Source organism: Sciurus carolinensis, chromosome 15, assembly GCF_902686445.1.
Source record: "Sciurus carolinensis chromosome 15, mSciCar1.2, whole genome shotgun sequence".
Taxonomy (NCBI): domain Eukaryota; kingdom Metazoa; phylum Chordata; class Mammalia; order Rodentia; family Sciuridae; genus Sciurus; species Sciurus carolinensis.
The window spans coordinates 31,284,577-31,310,139 of NC_062227.1; the positions used below are offsets into that span (position 1 = coordinate 31,284,577).

Consider the following 25,563-nt stretch of genomic DNA (forward strand, 5'->3'; position numbering starts at 1 on the left):
CAAACCTGTGCATACTGTGACAATGGGCTTCCAGGCAACAGTGGGCAGTAGATAATTTGATGGCAATCTGCTGGCGGTCTGCATTCTAATGGCAGACGGGCGTGTGGATGTTGGGTGGTGGGCGATGGGTAGGTGAAAGACCAGAGATGGGCAGGCAAGAGGTGGGTAAATGGGCAAATGGCAGATGATAGACTGTGGTCAGTGAGTGATTTGCACTCAAAAGGCAGGTGATATACTGGCAGAGGGCAGGTGATCACAGTGGACGAATGAGGGGTAAACTGCAGAGGATCGGTGGGCAGTAATGACTGCCTTGCAGAGAAACATTGTTTCCTCTGCTTGCATTCCGAGTCATGAAGCAACAAGGAATGCCACTTCCCTGTAGCCTACCATCTTGGATCCCCAATTCCTTTATTTTTAAAAATCTTTTTTACAAACTCTACACAAAGAATACAAATAACCCAATCAACAAATGGGCTAAGGAAATGAACAGACACTCACAGAAGAAGATCTACAAGTAATCAAACAAACAAACAAGATGGTGAAAAAATGTTCACCATCTTTAGTAATAAGAGAAATGCAAATCAAAACTACATTAAGACTCCATCTCACCCCAATTAGAATGGCGATTATCAAGAATACAAGCAACAATAGGTGTTGGAGAGGATGTGGGGAAAAAGGTACACTCATACATTGCTGGTGGGGTTGCAAATTAGTGCAGCCACTCTGGAAAGCAGTGTGGAGACTCCTTAGAAAACTTGGAATGGAACCACCATTTGACCCAGCTATCCCACTCCTCGGGCTATACCCAAAGGACTTAAAATCAGCCTATTTCAAAGATACAGCCACATCAGTGTTCGGAGCTGCTCAATTCACAATAGCCAGACTGTGGAACCAACCTAGATGTCCTTCGATTGATGAATGGATAAAGAAACTGTGGTATATATATTCAATGGAATATTACTCAGCTATAAAGAATAATAAAATTATGGCATTTGCAGGCAAATGGATGAAATTGGAGAACATCATACTAAGTGAGATAAGCCAATCTCAAAAATTCAAAAGACAAATGATCTCACTGATAAGCGGATGATGACAAATAATGGGGGGTAGGAGGGGTGCAAGAATGGAGGAAGGAGGGACTCTATAGAGGGAAAAGAGGAGTGGGAGGGGTGGGGGGGAAGGAAAAAATAACAGAATGATTCAAACATCATTACCCTATGTAAATGTACAATTACGCAAATGGTATGCTGTTACTCCAAGTACAAACAGAAACAACATGTATCCCATTTGTTTTCAATAAAAATAAATTTTAAAAAAATCTTTTTTCCTTGTGTGTGTGTGTGTGTGTGTGTGTGTGTGTGTGTTTGCTGTGCTAATTGGTTCATGGACATATATATATGTACATATATGTTTCTTTTTTCCTCATTTTTACCATTTTTTAAATGTACTTATTTCCTTAGCCTTGTCTTTTGAGGGTTAAGGGTTTTGTTCTTTGTTTTATTTTTGTTTGCTTCTCTTTTTTTTCTCTTTTCTTCTCCTGCTAACAGTCAATTTCTCTTGTTCTCCCCCCTCTTTCTCCTGCATCTCTTGGCCACCAGAAGATGGTAGTTTTCTCCTCTTCCAGTTTCCCTGCTGTGATGTTCTGCCATACAAGAGGCCCAAAGGATGGGATCCAAAACCCACGCACTGAAATCATGAGCCACATGTTTCTTCCTTCTAACTTGTTTTCCACAGGTTTTTGTCACAGCAACACAAAGCTGATTAACATGGAGAATCGGTACCAAGAAATGGGATCATTGCCATGACTATACCTGACCATGTGGTTCCAAAGCCTTTGGAGCCTCTTTGCAGGAAAAATTTGTCAACAGTTGGAGAAGAAGAGTATAAAAAACAGACAATTTTGTAAATGGAGCTTAATAGTGACTCTAATGATGGCTCGTGGAAAGAATGCTGATAGAGATGCAAGAGTAAAGACTGTTGATGAGATTTCCACTGAAAACTCAGCAATTGGAATTAAGGTAATCCCTGTTGTGTTCTGGCAAAGAATTCATCTCTGTTTTGTCCACACACTTAAGCACTGTACGAGGTTGAGTTGAAAGGTGACAGAATAATGAATCTTCTGGAGCAAATTTCCAGGCAGTCCAGCATTCAGGCTTTGGTGTGGGGATTGTTGGCTGCTGTTAGCCAGGTTGACAGTGAAAAATGGAAGCAAAAACAGCAGAAAGATTTCTAAAACCTGCAGCTTAACCAGAAAAGAAGGTATACAGTTGAGAACAAAGAAGGTTTGATTGATGAAGAGATACATGCCATGAAGAGAAACCAAGTGCTTTGCATTGGAACTAAAGGAAAGATGCTTTGAGGACTTCTCAGGAATTGACCACACCCCTCCATCCCACTCAGGTTTAAAATGTAAACTCATTTGAAAGAATTTATTGTTAGAAGAATCCTCAGGGCACCTTGTTAGCACAGGGCTGTATATGGAATTGTCTCCCCAGGATTCCTTTCCCATGGTCCAGCTGTGCAGTCTCTCAGAGTTCACTTCAGCCACATTCCTATTGGGTCTGGCTATTGCTCCTGCCAATGGAAGGCCCTGGCATCTTCTGCATGGTGTTGTTTTACAGGCTTATAGAAAACAAAATTTACAGGGTCCTGCGCACTTGAAACAAGATTTAAAAAGAAGCTTGGGAGGCTAGGTAGTGCATTGCATGGACAGACTCCTTGTGGATAGCCATAAGAGGGTTATTAAAGAAGCAGTGAGAGTGAAGTTCAAGCTGCAGTGGAGACCCAAAGAGTTAGAGATGGCAGGTGTGTGGAGTGTCTGCCAAGGGGAGCTGCAGGAAGTGAGCAGAGCCAGCCCAAGAGAGTGGTTGCAGGGAGCCACCCATGGCTTGTATGCGAACCAAGCCTGGTTGAGTTATTAGGACAATCTAGCCTCAGGAACTGCCTGTGTCATGTAGTTATCCTGCATTGGTTTACCACTGAAGTTCAAATGCAATCCCCATATGTGGGAATGACCCAGTAGAACAAAATGGCTTACTTAACTTCACCCCCTATCCTGTTTTTCTTGAAAAAGTTCCTACTGGTCCCCTTTTGATCTGTACCACTATAAATAAACCAAGCACAGGCTCTTTCCTTTATTAGAGCCAAACTCTTATGAACAGCTCAATCAGTCATGCCTCTGCCTTTAAGATAATTCTGTCTTCTGTTGTTATTCCTGATTAATAAATTTCATAGCTTCTATTTTGCATCCATGTCACACAGTGACATGAAGCAAACATGAAGCTATAGGAATTGATGTTTCCCCTGCCAAGGTTCAGGTGTTTCTTTGGACAATTCCTTCTTACCATTGCCCTCTGTTCCTGTGGGATTGGGAATATTCACACTGAACAAAATACCTTGGGAGTATGGACCTTGTCTTTGAATTTGTATAGTGACTCACATGGAAGAGTTTGCCTTGAATCTCAGAGTTTGAACTTGAATGTTTGAGCTATATTGAAACTCTTGCATATAGGAACAGTTGGAATTGGAGCAAACACAGTTTACATTGTCAGGTGGACACCAGACTTTGTGAGCTGTGAGTAGAATGTTATGTTTTGGATCTTAAATGTCCCCCAAAAGCCCATGTGTTGAAGGCTTTGTCCCCAAAGCAGTAGTGCTCAGAGATGGGGCCTTTGTCAGGTGACTGGATCAAAAGGGCTCTTATCTCATAAATGCATTATCAGGATTCATAATGGATTCATAGGTGGGGGAACATTAGGAGGTTGGGCCTAGTTGAGGGATATAAGTCACTGGGGAATGCCCTTGGGTGGGACTATTGTAATTTTATCCCAGGCTCCCTTTCTCACCTCCTCTTACTCTCTGCTTCCTGGTCACCATGAGGTAAGCAGCTTTGTTCCACTACATGCCACCTGCCAGCTTGTTCTAACTGGCCAGAGATGCAAACCAGTGGGCACAGTAAATACAGACAATATGCAGATCCTATGACCCAGTACAGTAACCAGAGACATTAGTGAATACCATGATCTGGAACAGGAACCAGAGACATTAGCCAGATACCATGACCAGATATACTAACCAAAGATAATAACCAGATTCTGTGACCAGTATAGTAAGCAGAGACAATACCCAGATACCATGACCAGATTCAGTAGCCAGAGACAATACCTTGATATGATTGACCAGTATAGTATCAGACAATACCCAGATACTGTGACCAGGTACAATAACCAGAGATAATAGGCAGATACTGTGACCTAGTAGTTACCAGATACCATGAGACCCAGTATAATAACCTTACAATAGCCAGATACCATCACCAAGTTCCCAAAGAGAATAGCTAGATACCATCATGTGGTTCATTAGTCAGAGACATAAGCCAGATTCCATGACCAGGTATGGTAATCAGGGATATTTTCCAGATACTGTGACCAGGTACGTTCAACATAAACAGAGCCAGACACCAAGACCAGGTACCATAAACAGTGAGTATTTATTATGTGTGTTCAGGGGTTCTTCACTGAGTGGGGGGTCACTTTTCTCTTTTCCTTCCAGATTATGGCCTGAAAACACTGATTGGTCTTAAATCCAATGAAACTTTGTTACCATTCTGTTCTGTGCAAGGTATCTGCCCAGGACTCCCACAGACACCAAGATGAATCTAGCGCAGTGATACCAGTCAGGATCTGATCTGTGCCCATATGGTACCCCAAACAAAACACAGGAGACCAGTCCTACCTTTCTTGGGGACCTGACTCTGCCCTGGATTACAAGAGGAGTGCTCAAGTCACTAGGATACAAAGAAGGGACTAGGATATGGAAAGTCAGGAACAAAATGCAACAGAGCACAGCCAGGCTCATGAGTCCCAGCTCCTCTCAAAGCTTTAGGGAGGCAGTCATACTGGGGGCTCTGAGAAAAGTAGGGGCATGCAGCATGGAGGAAGGTGTGTGTTCCAGATAGAAGAACCATATGGAGTCACAGCACTGGCCAGGAGCCAGGCCGGAATCACTGGACCCATTTGAAAGGGCAACCAACACTATTTCAATGAGTTCAAGGTACTATGGAAAGGTGGCAAAAACCTTCTGCACAGGTAGGGGGACCAACTGGAGGTGAGCTATCCCTTCACTAAGTGGGAGGTCTTGGTGCCCCAGCTGAGGCAGTGGGCATTTGTGGCTATGCTTCTTGCCTGCCCTCTCTGCTCGCCTTAGGCCAATGTCACCTCTTTTCCTTTTGAGGCCGCTCCCCAACCAGCCTTTCCCCATGCATGTGGTTTGAGGGGTCCTCAAGCCTCTATGATACCAGGATTGCAGTGAGAGTACGTAGACTAGATCCAGTCCATGAGTGCATCTCACTCCCTTTGCTTCTGCATCTGGTAGGAAGATGACATGGGACCAAGTCCAGCTAATCCAAACTACAACTTGTAACCAGATTATGACAATGAGACCCTCTCTTCTGCCTGGAGGGCTATCAGGAATACCACATGCCATAACCAATTTGTGCAGGACACTATCAGGGAACAGGAGAGTCAAGAGGATTTCTCATGGCATCGTATGATCCACCGATCAAATCCAGACCCAATGCTACCAGAGTTAAGTGGGGTTAGAACAGTGTTTTTAGAACCCTCCCATCCATGACAATATTTCCTCAGAGGTGGCTGTTGACTGCAGAACGTGATTTGATCACTGCCCTTTGCTCAAAGGAATGAGTCCTGCAGTCCTGGATATATTCATCTTTGGGCTCTGTTGTACATGGAACTCCTTGGCCTGTGTTCTCTCCCAGGAATGCAGTCCAAGCCTGTGCCCCAGAGACTTCTCTAGCACAAGGTCATTGAGTATCATGTTTTGCTGAGCTTGAGCACCTCTATTGTGATGCAGACTGGTCCATCTTTAGGCAGGTTTGGGACTCTTCATAATTTCCCTTTCTTTTCCCCCTTTGGGATGAAGCTACTGAATATTTGCCTCATCCTCTTTCTCACTGACCTTTTGGAAGAGACTGTCCTTTTGGTGATAAAAGGTGGATCATCTGGTTTGCAAGGCTCTCTGCCAAGTCTCCAGCCATGGAATCTCAAAGATGATGAGTCCAAGAGTTAAAATCTCCAGGCTGCTCACTCTTATGGGAGGTCCCACACCTTTGAAGGTCATCTCTAGGAGCCTGCCAGGTCTTCCCACTAAAAAGTGGAGAAAAATCCCCATGTGATCCTTGCAGAGGAAGGGAAATACCGATTTATAAAAAATTATTTATTTATTTTTTAATTCTTTACAGACTGCATTTTGATTCATTGTACATAAATGGGGTACATCATTTCATTTCCATGGTTGTACAGGATGTAGATTCATACCATTCATGGAATCATACATGTACACAGGGTAATGATGTCTGTCTCATTCTACCATTTTTCATACCCCCTCCCTCTCATTTCCTTCTACATAATCTAAAGTTCCCCCATTCTTCTCTCACTCCCCACACCCCCACCTCCATTATATATTATTCTCCACTTATCAGGGAAAACATTTGGCCTTTGATTTTTTGGGATTGGCCTATTTCACTTAACATGATATTCTCCAATTCCATCCATTTATCTGAAAATGCCATAATATTATTCTTCTTTATGGCTGAATAACATTCCATTGTGTATATGTATCACAGTTTCTTTATCCATTCATCTGTTGAAGGGTATCTAGGAATAGACCCACCTTTTGACCCAGCTATCCCACTCCTCAGTTTATACCCAAAGGACTTAAAATCAGCATACTACAGTAACAGCCACATCAATGTTTATAGCAGCTCAGTTCACAATAGCTTGATTGTGGAACCAACCTAGTTGCCCTTCAACAGATGAATGGAAATACCACATTTAAATCATCCGAGAGCATTCTTTCCTTCCTGCAGGAGAATCTATTTTACCAGATCCTACCTGACTAGGTTTAATCAGACACCAACTTGGAAGAAGGAAATGCCTGGCTCCAGCCTACTTAATCCTTCCTGTCCCACTTAAGGGAGAGAGAAACGCAGAAGCCCTTTTAACAGACAAATATGTTGACACACGGTCACTAAAAGCCCTAGATGTCATCACTGCAGTGTGCACTACCTCCCTCATCCGACTCCTCTGTGCCTCAGTCCCTTCACCAGTAAGTCCTGTCTGGCTATCCTGAGTACTGACAGGAATGGAGGGCTTGAAGAGACAGTGTCAGAACCAGACTTAGATATGGTAGGGATGGGCAAACCAGGAATTTAAAACCACCCTGATATATATAATAAAGATACTAAAGGAAAAGTAGAAAATGTGCAAGATGGATAATAGAGGTATTGATGTCGATATTCAAAGAGAAAGTAAAAAGAAATAGAAGACATTAAAAACACTAACAGAAATGAAGAATGCCTTGGATGGGATTGCTTAGACCAGACATGAGCAGAGGAAGGAACAGGAAGCTTGAGGATATATCAAGAAAAACTTCTAAAGATGAGAAATCAAAGAGAAAAAATACCAGGCAAGGTGGTACATGCCTATAATCCCAGCTACTCAGGAGACAAGTAGGATCACAAGTCATGCTGGCAAATAAGCCAGTCACTATCTCAAAATAAAAATAAATAAAAAGAACTGGAGATGTAGCTCAGTGGTAGAGCACACCTGGGTTGAATACCAGTATCACAACCAATAACAACCATAAAAGAAACTTCCCTGAGATAGTAATCCATACCTAATGGGCTAAAATAAAAAATAGTGACAGCACTGAATCCTGGTGACAAGTCAGAGAAACCATATCATTTACATACGCTGATGGGAATGTAAAGCGGTAGGGCACTTGGGAAAGCAGCGGCCCTTTCTTAGAAAACTAAACATGAAGCCCCAAGGGCCCAGCAGTGGCATCCTTGGGCATTCATCCCAGAGAAATAAAAATGCAGATTCACCTAAAAACCTGTGTACAAACCAAGGTGTGGTGTCATATGCCTGTGGGCCTGGTTCTTAGGAGGCTGGGGTGGGAAGATCACTTGAGACCAGGAGTTTGAGACCAACCTGGACAACTCAGTGGGAAACAAAATACACCTGTACACAAATGTGTATAGCAGTTTTCTTCAAAAGCACCCCAAAACTGGAAATGACCCCAGAATGCTTTAATGTGCGAGTAGCCAACAAATCGGTGCCTCCAGACCATAAAATACTATTGATCAACAAGAAGGAAGACACTACTGATGCATGCAGCAACTTGTGTGGAGAACTGTGCTGGGTAAAAAGAGCCAATTCCAAAACCCAGGTAGACTATATAGTTCCAATAATAGAACATGCTTGAAAGGACAAAAGGCTGTAAGGGGCTGGTGGGAGGAAGGCAAGAACAGTCTGGCCCTGAAGTGACAGCATGACATGCATCTTTATAATGAAACTGTGCAGTATGCTGAGTGTGATGGCGGGCACATGCATCTACACACGTGATGAAACTGTACAGTACACACACACCCCAGAACATAGAATGTGGAGAAATCTGAATAAGTCCACTGGACTATTCCGAGGTCAACTTCCTGGATGTGCTTACACTGTTGTTATACGAGATGTTACTACCAGGAAAAACTAGGTGTAGGATACACACCACATGGTTTATTTCTTACAAATGCATGTGAGTTTACATTCATCTCAAAACAAACAGTTTTTAAGATGAACACTGTCACTATTAAATGTTGGGAAACACCTATACTTTGAGTCCAACCACAGATTTTCAGGCATAAAACTATGAGTGATTCTCTTCCATCTTGTCTGTTTCCAAAATCTTTAGTAAGAATGAATTTGTTTTACCAATGACATTAAAATGTAGGTTAGAAGAGAGACTCTAATAGGAACACATATACACAATAAAACTGGAATTTCACATCATTGTAAAAATAATTTTTTTTTCTTTTTGCGGGCTGGGGATTGAACCCAGGGCCTTGTGATTGCAAGGCAAGCACTCTACCAGCTGAGCTATCTCCCCAGCCCAAAAATAATTTTTAAAAAATCAATTTCACTAATATGTATTAGCAGTGAATAATCGGAAGTTAACATTTTAAAATCATACCATCTACAACATTAAAAAATTATAAATATTATGGGTAAGTTGGACAAGCCATCAAAATACTTTATGGATAATGTAATGAACTATGGAAAAACTTCTGACACAATTACTTAAGGTCCGTGTACTAAAACCCACATATACAAAATTTTGCACAGAGAAATGAAGACCTAGATAAATGGAGAGCTATACATGAGCATGGATGAGGTTATTAATCTCAATCCTTGTTCACACTGACATGAGTTTACTATAATCCCCATCATCATACCAGAAGTTTTCTTGTAGACACTGAAAAGCTGATTGTAAAGTCCTGCTGATTAAGAACAGGAGTCAAAATCACTTTAGAAAAGAACAAATGTGGACCACTATCACTCCCTGGTTTCAGCCTTATAACAAAACTCAGCAAATGGAGTGGGGGTTGTAGCTCAGTGGTAGAGCACTTGCCTAGCAAGTGTGAGGCCCTGAGTTTGAATCTTGGCACCACATATAAATAAATGAAGGTTCATCCACAACTAAAAAAAATTTTAAAAACCCTCAACAAACAATATAATATTTGTGTAAAGAATCAATGGAACAAAAAAAAGAAGTCAGAAATAGATACATAAATGGACAACTGATTTTGACATAGATGTCAAGCCAATTCAATGGGGAAAGGAATTGTGTTCCCAACAAATGTCACCAGAAAAATAAGAAGAAAATGTGCTTCCCCAAAAATTATCCACGAATTTTTTTTTGTTTGGGTTTGGTTTTGTTTGTTTGCTTGTTTTTTCTTTCTTTGTGGTATTGGCAATGAAATCCAGGGCCTCAGGTATACTAGGCAAGTACTATTCCACTTGGCTGCATTCCCAACACCATTATTCTCAAACTATACCTCACAACATATGCCAAATTACCATGGAGTTCATCATAGATTTATGTACAAGTTAGATTTATAAATCTCCACCGAAGAAAATATACATGAACATCAATGTGACCTTGAGTGACTGATTTTTCATGCACAATTCAAAACACCATGGACTATAAAAGAAAAAAACCCTGTACTTAATCAATCTCAAAAATTGCATTTAAAAGACAATTAAGGAAAGGGCAAGCCAGGGGGAAGAGTTTTTGTAAAATATGTATCAGATACAATACTTGTACCCAGAATATGAATGGATTTCTTGCAGATCAGTAAGAAGATGACAGTTATGGATGGGACCTGGAATGTCCCTTAAAGGCTAATGTATTGATTGAAGGCTTGGTCCCCAATGTAGCAGTGTTCAGAGGTGGGGTCTTTTGGAAAGTCACTGGATCATGAGGGCTCTGATCTCATCAGTGGATTAATCCATTGGCAGACTCATAATTTGAGGGCATTACTGAGAGGTAGTGGAAACTATAGTAGGTGGGGCCTAATTGGGGGAAGTAAGTCACTGGGTGTGTATGCACTGGAAAGGTATATCTTGCCTCTGGCCCCTTCCTTGGTCTGTTTCCCAGCTGCCATGAACTGAACAGCTTCTCTGCCACATCCTTCTGCCTTGCAATGGAGCCAAAAACCATAGACTGAATCCTCTGGAACCAAGAGCAAAAATAAATCTTTCCTCCTTTATGGAAACTTCATCAGGTATTTTGTCACAATAACAAAGAGTTTACACAACAAACCAATTTTTAAAAATAGGTAAAAGAAAAATAAAATACATTTCCAAACACACAGATGGCAAATAAACACATGAAAAGGTGCCAACAGCATTCATCATTAGGTAAATGCAAATTCTATCTACAATGAGATGCTAAGAAAAGTATTACAGGACCTTAGAGAAGCTGCCTTGGCTAAAAGCAGTGTCTCTTCACTTAGGCCTGCAGATGCCCAGTGACCAATTGAAAGTAGGAGAAAGTTTGGTATCCTTGTCTCTAGTGCCAATCCAACAATGAGGACAAGGTTTTGGAGAAAAAAAAAAAAGAGGTTTTGTTACTTTGCTAGCAAAGGAGAATATACTATGGACTCCTACCCCAGAGGCTGTGATTCTAACTGCCAGGGGCAACAGTGGGTATTTAAGGAGGGCATACAAAGCTATATTCCAGCTGTGCCCTGGAAAGACTCAGATTTTTGTAGCCTTGAGAGATGGCTGTATTTTTAGATCCACAGGTGCCAAACTCAAAGTCTGAATTCCTTCATTCCTTGGTCAACAAACTGAAGGAGAGGGATGGAAGAAGGTCAACCTTGCTCCCCTCATGGCTGTGGGGTTGTGGGGAGTGAAATGAGGAAGAGGAAGGGATAAAAAAAAAAAAAAACAACAAGTATATTTTAAAATAAGTTGCAATGGTACAGCATCAAGGGTCATATTCAAAGCATGGAATGGACCCGTTACAATGATGAGATGGACCCTCCCCAAGCAGGAACATTGTCTCATGGCAATTGAAGTGCTTCTTTCCAGGGACAGTTCAATCGCTGAATCAATTGATTCAATCAATCCATCTTCCAGGATCTCCAGGTAGACACTTTGGAGTCAAATGAAGATTGCTCCCTCAAGTGATGAGTACTTCTCTGGAGCCACCTAGCAGAACCAGAACTGAGAACAATCAATAAGACCACCTTTGACCAAAACTGCTTGATTTCGCACACCTCTCATTCCAATTCCAATTCCTCCTCTACACTTACAGTTCTGGGCAGTGCCCCAAAGACAGAGAGACCCACACAAGATCAGGGGAGGCAAGTGCAAGCCTCTGCCTGACTCAGGTCTTCTGGGACTCCCAGAAGGGTCATGTGCAGCAAGAGCCTGGTTGTCAGGGCGACTTCATGGAGCACTAGCTGTGCTAAATCCTGCATTTTGAGCCAGAATTGCTCAGGAGAACAGGTCCACATTCCAGGCAGAGATATGTGTCTGTGTGGGTGTGCATGCACACAGAAAAGACTCAGACAGTGTGGTCTTTTCACCTGATGTGTGAAATGCAGGGGATGGCACCCCAGAAGATTGGGGCACGCTGCTGCACTTACTAGGCAAATCGCCTGTAGCACATATGGAGTTCAACTGCCTCAGTGTCCCACTACAGGGGATCATGAACCCACTTACCAGGCCTCAGCATGAAGAGCCAAGGCTGGGGGCCCCCTGTGTGGGGATCCCTCCCTAGGTCTGTGAGCAAGGAGAATATGGGGAGCTGATGCCCAGGTCTGAGCTGGCTCAACATTTTGGGGTACTGCAAGTAGGGGACATATTCCACCTACAGGAGGTGGAGGCTGGCAGGAGGACAGTTCCCAGGAAGACAACCTGGCACCTGATGGGGCCAGTAAGCAGTAAGTATTGTCCTACAGACCCTGCGTGCGTGTCCGAGTTCCCTCACCCTTATGACAGGTGGCTTCTGTGTCCACTTTCATTCGGCAAGAGATCTTTTCTGTAGGAGGCAAGCCCAGGGAGGTCAAGGGTCAATGGGAGCCAGAGAGGGAGAAGCTGAGGCTTTGGCCCAATACTTCTTCCAGAACTAGCTCATTGATTGCACTTCAGGATGACAACCTATGAAAGCCCCCCAGTGACAGGTTGCTCTCTCCACCCTTCCAGCTCACTGTACAGTGCCCACCATGCAGCTCCAGGTGCACCCTGTGGCTTCCAGTCCAGTCTCTGGACTTCACACCCTGGGAGGGAGCCCTTATGCCCACCCCTGTATCCACAGGACAGATCAGCACCTCTGTCATATGGTACCCTAGTTGTCTACTCTAACCAAGCACATGTCCTCCCAGACTAGCTGGTAGCCTAGGTCCACTAAACTAAAAATGAATGGTCTAAGTCACCTCCAGTGCATAGTACCAGGGGGCTGCTAGTTTGCTTCCTAAGATGCTATCCCAGGAGCCGTAGCAACATATTCTGCCCTAATCCATTAATTTATCAATCAATCATTTAATGTATGGGTATGGGCTCTGACCCTCTGGACCCCCTTTCCTCTGGTGAGAAAACTAAATTGGGTTTTCTGATTTGACTCCATTGTGGCAGGAGGCCAGGATTGTGCTGGGACAGGGAGGAGGAGGCAACCAATGGACTGGGCCCCTGTAGGCTGGTCTCCCATGTGAACCTCCTGAAGACCCTGAGGGGATCCTCCCTCCTAGAATCAGAGCCCACCCTGAACCTTCAACAAGCCTGACTCCCTCTGTTCCCTGGACCTGCAGGTCTCTGGGAGGTGACCACCCATTCATCATCGTAAACACAACTTTCTGCTTCATTTCCACCAGGATAATCCCCTTGGCACAAATGCTGCTTTCTCTGTACCAAAATAAGGAAGAGGGACTTGAGAACCCAACACCATTGCAAACATTTTTTTCTTCATTATTTTGCTTCCTGTTCTTTTTACCACAAAATGTTTAACAACAAATAGTGTGAGTTCTATCAAGTATAATTTGGTTTAGATCATCATGCAAACTTTATTTCCCTGAAGCTTACTCTTCATATATATGTAGTATGCCAAACATTAAGTTTTTATTTTCAATTTTTTTCAAATTTTATTAACAGTTTTACAGGTAAAATCTCAAAAAGCATAATATGCTTCACAAACATTAATAAGAAACCATTTTAAATATTAGATTTCTTAAAGAGGTGAATAGGTCTTAAATACCACAAGCTCATAATTACATGACAATAAACTTTTACTTTCTGTCCCATACTGAACAGTTAAAGGAAAAACCCTTAGGCAAGTTAAAGCTAGCAGAGTGATTTAAGGAAGGAAAAGGGAGGAAAAAGAGAAAAAAGAAAGAACAAGTTACTTGGAGGCCCCCAGGCTTTGAACAGCTTCAAAGACTCGAGCTCCCGATGGGGCAGGGCAGCATTTACAAACAAGAGCAAGTGGAGGGTAAAGACAGCTTCCCAGGTTACAGAGCCTGATTCCTAGGACTCTGCAATTGACAGGCTCAGTTGCCATCACTGGCTGAGACTCAGCTGTTACTACAGTATCCTCCTGTACCAGGCTATCAGTTAGTTTAAGAACTAACCTAGTTTGCAGTTTGTAACCCAACTACTCAGGTATGGCAGAATCCTCGGGCCAAGTCTAATTTAATGTAACATGACAAATATAATTTTAAGGAATAACACATATGATCTACACAAATTATTTTAGAATATCTTATAATTTAACATTTTGGAATCAATGCAAAATGAAATTGAAGTTGGCAATAACTGAAATAATAACATTGGTTTGAATATATTGAGCAAAATAAACACATTGTTAAGTAGAAGTGTTGTGAAAAGCGTGAATAAGGAACTTCACAATGATAAGCAATTCTTGGACCTATATTTTAGGAAGGACCTACAGTATACATAATTATATAGAGAAAATTGAAGTCGAAGGCTGGGAATTGTAACTCAAGGGGTGGAACAATTGCCTAGTGTGCTCAAGGCCCTGGGCTCAATTCCCAGCACCATAAGGGGAAAAAAAAGGATTTTAGTTGAATATTTACAAAACTCGATATCTGTATATGACATACTTTAGAATGAAAGATATTTTAGTGTGATACTCATTTTTTTAAAAAACCCTCATTTCAAATGGGAGAGATGGCACACACACATATATATAATCTTTCAATACAAGCTACTCTTGAGGGTAAGGCAAGAGGATCAAAAGTTCAGGACCAGCCTACACAACTTAGTGAGATCCTGTCTCAAAAAACATTCACCCAAGGGGATCCAGGTCAAAACGGTGGCGACGGCAGGGTCTGCGTTCTGTCTTTCTAGGCTGCTAGGTCGGTCCCACCCACAGGTGGGGCGGCCCATGTCGAGTGGCGCCCAGGGCCAGGAGGGCTCGGCTCACATGTGGAGAGCCCTCACTTACTTCGTCGCGCTCCCGGGGGTGGGAGTGAGCATGCTGAATGCTTTCCTCAAGTCGCACCACGGAGAGCACAAGACCGGAGTTCATCGCCTATCCCCATCTCCACATCAGAACCAAGCCCTTTCCCTGGGGAGATGGTGACCATACTCTGTTCCATAACCCTCATGTGAACCCACTTCCAACTGGCTATGAAGATGAATAGAGAATCTGGACCATTACCCAGGCACCAGGGACCACAGCACTGATTTGGACTATTACTCTGCAAGAAGACCAGAAAAGTGTACGGAACCTTAACCTCACCTTACTTGTATCAAACGATGACGATTGTACTGATCTTCCATCTCTTTGTGGCAGGAGATGGCTTAAATAAGTAACTTAAACTTAAAAAAAAAATTCACACAGGTATTGTTATAGGCTGGGGTTGTAGCTCAGTGGAAGAGTGCTTGCCCAGCATGTATGAGGAGAGGCACTGTGTTCCATCCTTAGCACCAGATAAAAATAAATAAAGGTATAAAAAATATTGTTATATGCCATATAAAATTAAATAGCTCAATATGAAAGTAGTCAAGGAGAAAAAGAATTATGAACACCCATGATGGAATTAATTTCTCCAATTATTGACCTCTTAGATGATCTTGCACTTATTTGATCTTAAAATTCTTCATATACTTACTTAAGACAAGAGATCAAAGCTATGAGAATCCTAATAGTCACAGGGCACTTGATTTGATATTTATGTTCAAATAATTTTTTTGGTACCAGGGATGGAATCCAGGGTGCTTAACCACTGAGTCACATCCCCAGCCTTTTTCTATATTTTATTTAGAGACAGGGTCTCTCTGAGTTAGTTGCCTCAGGCCTCTCTAAGTTACTAAGGCTGGCTTTGAACTCAGGATCTTCCTGCTTCAGCCTCCCAAGCCATTGGGATTACAGGTGTGTGCCATAGGACCTGGCTTGTTCAAATAACTTTTATCAAGTTATGGGTCAGCTAAATTCAGGCCAATATACCTCAGGAAAAAAGGTTTTGTATGGATGGCAAACTGGCATGTTTATTTTTCAATAATACAACTGCTTACCCTTTAAATCTATGTTCCAAAGGATACCATTGTCTTCTGAAGATATGCTCTTCTACTCATACTTCATGTATTACATAACACTGAGCTTTAGACATTTATTCTTTCTAGTTGATGAATTAGCTGACACGTTGGTTTATGTTGTTGATCATTTTGCATATAATCACAACTTAATCCTAGGAATATTTATCTTCCAACAAAATAGAATTCCTAAAAACTGCAACAAATAATTGTTCTTTTCTACCTTTTGATAGATAACTATTCAAAAGTAGCTTGTGCTGATTCACCATAGAACTGTAGAAGTATTTTAAAGGTAATGTGAATAAATCTTTCTGCTTTAATTAATACCTAATAAATATCTTTATAGTTTTTTTTTTCAGGGCTGAGGACTGAACTCAGGGACTTGCACATGCTAGGCAAGCGCTCTGCCACTGAGCTAAATTCCCAACCCCCCTAATAAATATCTGATGGAGTTATAAGACAAACTATTAACTATTGATGCAATCCATTAATGAATTGATAGTTGAAAACAGTTTTGGCTCTAATCTGTCTAGGTTTTAAAAAACTATTAAAATCAAGTTGACTTAAGAAAATGGTGATGTAAACTGGAGGAAACAGTCCTGGCAAGAGGTATTCCCCAACCCCTGCACCATGTCCTCTCACTAAGGTTGGCAAATAGACCCCAACTGTGCTTACAAGCTTGTGAGCACTAGCTTAGTGAACACCCTGACTCAGCAGTTATTTTTCTTTGGGACTGTCTATTTCCTATAATAATTATCTAGATCTGATGTTAGCATGAAATATTTGTCATACAATAATCATATCTTTATTTTCCCCAGTACTGGGGATTGAATCAAGGACCTTGTTATGGTTTGGATGTGAGGTGTCCCCCAAAAGCTCACATGTGAGACAATGCAAGAAGGTAATGATTGGGTTGTAAAAGCCTTAATCCAATCATTGAATTAATCCCCTGATGGGGATTAACTGAGTGGTGACTAAAGACAAGTTGAGTGTGGCTAGAGGAGGTAGGTCACTCTGGCAAACGGAGTCTCTGCTTCCCTCCACCATTCTCCCACCATGATGTTCTGCCTCACCTTGAGCTCCTAGGAAAGGAGCTGGCCTTCTATCAACTAAGACCTCTGAAACCATGAGTCCTCAAGTAAACTTTTCGTCTTCTAATAGGGTTCTCGTCAGTCTTGAGTTAAATAGCTGACTAAAACAGTCTCAGACATACTAGGCAAGTGCTCCATCTGACCTACATCCCCAGCCCCTTTTAAATCTTGAGACAGGGTCTCCCTAAGTTGCTCAGGCTGACCTTGAACTTGTGATATTTCTGCCTCAGTCTCCTGAGTGCTTGAGATTCTAGGTGTGACTCACTATGCCCGGCATGATGATTCATATTTAGTATGTCCAGTAAAGGACAGGCGGGTTTCTGACCACACTGTACCTTATTAAGCATGCAGTTGAATGTAATTCATATTCATCATAAAACTACCAGCAGCATAGTAACACTACACATTTTGGGGATACTTGTGAAGTAGTATCAGTTTCAACTTTGTTTTTCACACTGTTATTCTGTCCTTCAATTTGTCTGCAGTATAACAACTGCCTGAAGGCTAGGCACAATGACCTGAGAACCAGTTAAAAACATTTCAAAACCTTTAAGATATTAATATTGGAAAACAAAACAATTCTTTGGGGCATGGGAGTGTTTTAGAACAATCAAAATGATAAAACATACTGCTATCCAAATGTAAATGTTAGGTGGATCAGTGTTTCCATCTAATAATATCAGATAGTGAATTATTTCATGATTCATCTCTACCTTTCAATCCTACCTCTTTGTCAAATGTCCTCTGCTTGAAAACAATAATGGTATGATTACTGTCATAATTCATAACCAGGTCCACTTTTTAGAATTACTAAAAAGTTACATTTACTTTTCTCCAGTGTCAGCTGGATTAGATTATTTTAAGAAGTCACTATACATACCTCTGTCTTAACTTAGCAGAAAATAAACTCAGTTACATTCAAACTTTTTAAGTTTTCAAACTGATATTTATTTTAAATGCAAGTTCATATAGCATTGTTTCTTTTTATGAGACAGGGTCTCTCTACCATCTTAAACTTTAACTCAATGATCAGTCTTCCATTGTGACATAATGAAGTACAAAGTGGGGCTTCATTTCAGGGGCTTATCCACTGAGCAGAGAGAAGAGAGTGGAGGTTCCACCAATCAGCAAGTGCACTCACACAGCTCATAATGCTCACTCAGCATGAGCTGATGGAGAATGAAGTTTGCTGAATATTAAAACTCAATAAAATGATCTAGCAGACTATGATGTGACTTCCAAAGCAGAGAATGATCATCTGTTCTTGACATTTATTTCTTCATTTTGACCCTACTTGCCTCTGAGGCAGTCTTGGAAAGACAGCCAAAGGAAGGAAGTATATGAAAAGCTCCTTGCTCCCTTTATCACAAATTAAACAAAGGCGGGAAATGAATTAATAAGATGATAAGCAACTGACTGAACTGACAATGGAGTGACAGTGATGAGGGGAATTTACTCATGTTCCCAAATGTTCTGATATAAATGGGAACAGGGCTCACACAGAAAAGAATGGAAGGTTTCCCCACAGGACATGCTTCAGAAAGATCCCTCACTGCCCTACCAACATACTAGAGTGTCCATTCTGCCTGGAAGTCACTGCCCATTTCAGCTCGGAGAGAGGAAGAGGATTTGGGGGAGGGAGAGAGGGTGGGGAGCAAGAGGGAAGCAAATGGTGGATGGGCTGGGGCAAACCTTCACATCATCCTCTCCTTCCCCCCATGTGGCCTCCCCACACTTCGCTCTCAGAGACAAAAAAAGCTTCACTGACCAAGGTGGAAGAGCTAGGGGTTCACAGGCAGCTCAAGGGAGACTTTTGGTGGCAGCAGCAGCATTTGGCAACCCCACAGGAACAGAGTCTGGGAGCCTCCCAGACACAGAAGCCCAGATTCTCTGCCCTGCATGTCCTCAGCAGCCACAAATAGGGAAGGATCTAGACTCAATATTGTTTGATAATGAACTCAGTTCAGGTCAGCAGAATCCTGGAAGCGCTGGATCTCTGTCCATGGTGCTGAAGGTCAGTCTTGGCTGGAGATAAATGTGTGAATACCAATAAGAGAGAAAGGCATTAATCCATTCATGAGGGCTCTGCTGCCATGACCCAAACATCTCCCATCAAGTCTTCTTCTAACACTGCTGTAATGGCAAATTTCAACATGTGTTTCAGAGGTGACAAACCATATTAAATCCATAGCAATACAGTACCTGTCATAACGATTTGATAATACCGCATAATCCAATATTGTACCTGAGCCTGACAGTAAGCTCTCAAGAAATTTGTGTTGAGGGCTAGGAATGCAGTTCAGCAAGAGTGTTTGTGTAGCATGAGTAAGACCCTGAATCCAATCCCAGCACTGCAAAAACTAATAAACAAAAAGGAATTTGTGTTGAATAAAGAGTAAAATATCAATATAAAATGGTGGAAAATGGCCTCTATCCCATAATGAATATAGCATAGCCATAGTTTTCATGTAAATTCCTCTTTTCCTCCACAAAATTTGAGTTCCCAAATATATACAGTGCCGTCCCTCTTCTACTTTTTATTCTTGGTTCCATTCCTTTCCCAGTGCAGGAACTCACTCCCTCCCCACCCTTTTTTGCCAAATTTTGCCTATAAATATTTCAATCCACTTAAACTACATGAGAGAAAGGGAGTGATGACTAGGACCTAGAACCTGAACTAGCCAAATCTGCAATCCAGCATCATACTGTGGTTGACGGGTGAGCCTGGAGCAGGTTTCCTTTTGCCTAGGCAAGAGGAAGGATAGGGTCTAAGAGTAAAGCAGACTTAGCTGCCCCCTTGGTCCTTTTTTTCCTAGATCTTATCATTCCAGTGGTAAATAAAACTCAAGAGTGCCCAAGGGAAAAGACGTGGAATGAAGAATACCTAGAACTGTTCTAAACCACACACCTAGAGATTCCAGTGGAAGGTCATTTCCTAACCAGCAGTCCACAGTACACATCATCTTATCTCAAAAGCCATCATATAAGGAAGAACAGGTGCTCAATAATTCTAAGTGAAAATGTTAACTGTCATTGGATGTTGGTTCTTTTTAAAAATGTTTATTACATATCTTTTAAAAACTTTTTGTTTTATTATCTTTTAAAAATGCCTATTATGTTGTTGTTGTTGTTACCCATTTGTAAGAAAATAATTTATAAGCCTCTGACCAGGTCTATGGCTTGATAAAGATTCAAGAGTTAAGATTTGGGGGGCTGGGGTTGTAGCTAAGTGGTAGAGCACTTGCCTTGCACATGTGAGGCACTGAGTTCGATCCTCTGCACCACAAAAATATAAATAAGTGAAAAAGACATTGGGTCCAGTTACTACTAAAACATATATTTTTAAAAAATTGAGAAAAATATAGGCTTTGGGATTTGGTCTAGACTCATCCCCCTCTCAGCTTGCTCTGTGCATGTGACCTAGGGTAAACAAAGCTATTTCCTTGTTAACATATATGTATGAAATTATTGTAAGGAGTAGAAATAACACAAGAAAAAGTGCCTGGCTCATAAAAGGTACACACAAAAAATTGGTCATTACTTAAGACAGTATAACAGTATAATGAGCACAAAATTTGGCATCAAAACCTCTGGCTAGTCTCAATTTTTTTTGACAATTTCTATCAAGAATCTTCTCTAAGTTTGCTTCTTTTTGTGTTAAATGGCCATAATTGCTCTATTATCTAGCTTAAAATATTAGAGGATTTAATGGAGTACAGCATATTAAGTGCACTGTGAATTATAAAAATGTCTCACAATTTAAATGCTAATGTACTTTACTGTAATTTTTCATGGACATCTTTTAAAAATTCTTTCCTTATTGCAGATAATCTTATCTTGAGGGTTCAAGATCATAATTGTCTGTTATTATCTTTTCCATTTTTTATTACCTAACCAAAGACCACCGCTTTTTAAAAAAATAGCTTTTAAGTTGTTTATCATGGAAGATATACATAAAATTAAGCATTTTGGCCAACTTTAAGTGTCCAATTTAGTAGCATTAGTTATGTAACTACCACCATCCCTCTCTAGAATTTTTAAATTAACCCTGAAAATCTATACCCCTTAAACATTCCCTATTACCTGATGATTGCTACTTTTTCCTCTTTCATCTGTTTTGTTGCCTCACTCATTGTGGCAGCAAAAAAAAAAAAAAAAAAAAAAAAAAGAGAGAGAGAGAGAAAAGAAAAAAAGCTCATTTCTTCTCCTAACACTATATTAATGAACTATATTTCCAAAGTAAATCATCCTAATTTGGTCTCAATTTGTAAGTTTAATTTACATTTAAATTACATTACATGAGATACAATTAAACCTCAATGATTCTTTTGATTCTAAAAAAGGCTGCAATCATCCAGGCAGTCATCATTATTCACAATACACTTAGGGACAAGACTCTGCAAAGTCATCTTTTCCTTAGCTCCCTGTATTCTTACTGGGTATCAGTGTAGAGAACAAGGTATGGTGTGCACCTAGCTTTCTTCTTTAGGGACAGTAAGAGCAAAAAATCCTTCGCGTTTCAGTCAGTGGTTTATCCATCGTGTAACTCCGACTGTGGATTACTGCTGTTCAGCTTCTCATTGGCCAAGCCTTTCCCGGGGGATAAGTGGCAAGGGAGGAAATTGCAAAGGGACACGATTTTGCAAGGGATCCTTCTACCGGGGATGTGGTACAGCACAGCCGATTTTCTAATCAGTTACGGGGGCTGTATTCTCTTTTTACCAGAGAACTACAGGCAAATTTAATTGATTCCAGGTAAAAAACATTAATAAACACTATTTATATTGCTCTACAATCCACGCTTCCGGTCGCTATTTCATCCTCTTCAACCGCCCGGTGAATAGAGTCGGTTTTCATTTCAGAAAAGAGGAAAGAGTTCACCACGAGCTACAGGGTCCACTGAGTCAAAATCCGCGGCGTGTCATCACGCCGAACTTCAAACTTCGGGGAAGACAGCGGTCCGGCAGTCCCGACCGCAACCTCCCTAGCCCGGAGTTCCCCAGATAACCTTCCTGTGCGCCATCTGAGCCGCAAACAGCCGCCCTTCACCCGCTTTCCACAAACTAGGAAAACCACAAGGACTCTGGTCCCAAGTCCCCTCACCCTACGGGGTTACCCGAGAACTCGGGGTAAGCACTGTGCGGATGATTTTTACCAGCTACCTGAACTCAGGCAGCCCGGAAACGCATAAGAGCCAGCTGGCGGGAACCTCCGCTCAGAGGCCACTCTAGCCACGCTCTGAGCCGGCAATCTCGTTGCTCCCGGTTTGACGTCATCACCCGGCGCCGCAGAGCGGCGGCGGGCACGCGCAACCGAGAAGATGTCTCCGACGCCGCCGCTCTTCAGTTTGCCCGAAGCGCGGATGCGGTTTACGGTGAGCTGGCCTGGGGAGGGTGCGGTCCTGACCCGACACTGTTCTTTCCTTTCCTCTCCCTGAAATTTCTCGAATTTTGCCCTGGGGTAAAGCGAGACAGAGGGGTGTAAGCCGCGGCGTCCACTCCCGGCCCCGCCGGGGGCTGGGAGGTAGGAAAAGGCGCACTACCTTCCTCTTTCGTGGGTCCAGTACTTGTCCGCCTCTGCTTATTTGGCCGCCGGTCCGTGACCCTGTTTCTGGACGCCCTAATGCCGGGAGCGGAGAGTTCACTTGCACGGTCAAGTCCGGTTTCTCTGTTCGCTTAGCCTGGCAGGTGTCTCCAGAAAGGGAGCTGCTGAAGGCGGAGGGCGGGAGTGGTTTATACCCAGTGACCCGGTTCCCGCTCCGCCTCCTAAACGACCAGGTGTTCCAGCAGCCTGTTCACCGCCCTTTGACCCTTAGTATCTCACCTTAAGAGACGGAAAAGAAACTCCTCAGCGGGAAAAGGCAAACATCACCTTTGGGAAACGTTACCAGCTGCTCTTTTATTCTTGCCCGGTGAAAAAAGGTAGTTTGAGCATTTCGGAAACATTTTGCGGAGCACTTTCATGTTACTTTATCCAACTGTTAGAGTAACACTAAAATGGGCTGTTTTATTATCCCTGTTACATGATATAGAAGCTGAGATCCCCCCCAGAAGTTAAATGACTTCTCTGATTTTATGACTTCAAATCCACTGTTCTTTTTATGTTGCCCACAACAGAAATATATGTATTAAGAACATTGTTCCAGGTCATTTGGCCATATTCGTCTCTACGTTTTACACCAATATTTCAAGGCATGATTCAATTACTCAGATATTTAATTGTGTTTTGGTTATTGTAGTGACCCAGGTTGAAAATTATGTGAAAAAAAAAAATAACCATTGTAGTCAATAGTTTTCCCCATGCCGTTGTTTTGTTTTTATGAATTATGCCCTGTTGGTGTCAACAAAATCGTTTAACTTCAGTCACATTAACCCTGAAAAGGACCATTGAATTGAATACAGTTCAGTGCTTTTCAAGCTTCATTGGGTGATATCACCTGAAGATGTTGATCTTGATTCAGTAAGTCTGGAGTGGGGGCCAAAGCATCTGCATTTCTAACAAGCTGATGATGATAGTAAGGGAAACCACCCTTTTGTGTTACTGTTGAGGAAAAGGGAGCACTGGGAGATAAAGGGATATGCCTAAAATTACTCAGCTGGTTAGTGTAAGAGCCAGGAGAGAACATTTAAAGTATAAATCCACCTCCCTCTGAGGTAATTCAATGACTCCAAATACATGAATTTACACAGAATGAATGACTTTGCAATATTTTTGTCTTTAACCAGTGGCTTACTGTGTATGTGAGATTGAGCCGAGTGAAGTATCTGGAGGAGGTAGGACTTTAGATGAATCTGGAAAAATGGATAGAATTTGGATGAGCAGGTGGGAAGAACAGCATGAATGTGCAAATACACTAGATGAGTTTGACAGGAAATGATGAAAAAGTGACCAGACTTTAGTGGAAGGTATGTTTTGGAAAGTAGTGGGATATAAGGTTAGATCGACTGAATAGGCTAGTATTATCAAGGATCTTGAGGGAGTTAATGAAATTTCAAAACCAAAACATGTAAATAAGGAACCACATGGAATTTAAAAAAACCAAAAAGGCAGCATATGCTTATGAGTGTGATGTTTAAAAAGAGAGTAAAAAGGAACCCAGTGAGGTGGTGGACACTACAGTCCCTTACTTGGGAAGCTGATGCTGGAGGATTGCTTGAGCCCACAGGTTCTAGCCAACCTGGGCAACATAGCCAGATCCTACATCCAAAAAAAAAGAAGAAAGAAAAACAAAAGGAGGAGAAGAAGGACGGAAAACCCAGAAAGAAAAAGTCTAGTTGGAAGCTCTTACTAGATTTAAAGTCTTGAGGACCCTGTATCATGAAGTGACATTTGAAATAAGGACTACTGAGAAAATGACCGGCAGGCAGTTTTTCCCACGTACAAACATGTCTTAGAAAAGCATTGTGTTGATGAATAATATATTTTTAATAATAAGAATCTTTCCAATTATTTGCCATTTTTATTTTTCTAGAAATCTACCAGAGAGGCCTTGAACAACAAAAATATCAAGCCATTATTATGTACCTTCAGCCAGTTACCTGGCAGGTAAGGCATTATTGTCCATGGAAGAAGACCTATCTAAATATTTATACTTACCCTGCATTGTTTAAAACACCAGATGTCTTTTTTGTTTTTAATAGTGAAAATGAAAAAAAATGTACACTTGACCAAGCTTTCAGAGGTGTTCTAGAAGAAGAAATTGTAAGTATGCTTTTATTTTATTAATTGTTAAAATTTTACTGGCAAATTAAAAAAAAAAAAAAAAACCACGCTGTTAGAAAATTGCTTTTATCCTTAGAATGGATCTTTATACATGACTTTTTTTTCCCCTAGTGTGGGCTTACTGCCTTGTGAAAACTGACTTGGTAGAATAAGGGTTATGTCATAATGAAGGATTTTGATACTGCTGGTGCAATTTCAGGGTTTGGTGATGAAAAAGTTGACATGCTATCTTGGTGAGCTAGAACTAGAGTGACTGGAGGTGGAATTGTCTCATTGCTATATGATTAGTGGCATGTCCTGTTGTGACATGAAAGGTATTGTCTAAGGATATTCAGCTTAGGAACTAGAATTTCATGTCCTCATTTTTCAATGGCATCCTCGTCATCAGTAAGCATACTTACATAACTAAGGCCTCTCCCTCAGTAAACTAATTTAATCTAACCATAGAGAATCTGAATTTATTTGCTGTTAGTGGGGCTTCTAAATGAAAAAAAAATTTTCAGTAGTGTATTCTTGATCAAGCAAAGGTTGGAACCCAAAGATCTCGATTCTCTTTTAGTGTTCTAATATACTATCCCTTTTTCTCAGACAATTCTGGATCAAACGGATTCTTTCCTGTTCTTCAGACTGACTCACTTTTCCATTGTGAGACATTGGGAAAGTTACTTCCCTTTTGGAGCTTCAGTTTGATTTGTAAAAGGGAAAATACTATTCTTTCAGTGTTGTGTAAAACAATACAATGAACAGTCAGTAAATGCAGGGTATTGTGATTTTATAGTACCTAAGTACTACATACTATCCAACCCTTCCTCAGACATATGTTGCACAAGTATTAATAT

General features: G+C 41.5%; 1 protein-coding gene and 1 pseudogene across 2 annotated transcripts in view; both read left to right on the forward strand.

The window, feature by feature from the left end:
- The first annotated feature begins 1,931 nt into the window (after nt 1–1,931).
- On the forward strand, nt 1,932–15,099 carry LOC124965356 (cytochrome c oxidase subunit 6A1, mitochondrial-like; annotated as a pseudogene).
- Nucleotides 15,100–22,294: 7,195 nt separating this feature from the next.
- The window catches only part of Thoc1 (THO complex subunit 1), a 48,683-nt gene continuing 45,414 nt past the window's right edge, over nt 22,295–25,563 (forward strand). For both annotated transcript variants that reach the window (XM_047525893.1, XM_047525895.1), the window contains exons 1-3: nt 22,295–22,376; nt 24,474–24,547; nt 24,643–24,703. In XM_047525893.1, coding sequence (XP_047381849.1) covers nt 22,323–22,376; nt 24,474–24,547; nt 24,643–24,703 — 189 coding nt within the window. In that variant the 5' untranslated portion in view covers nt 22,295–22,322. The remainder of the gene's footprint in view (nt 22,377–24,473; nt 24,548–24,642; nt 24,704–25,563) is intronic.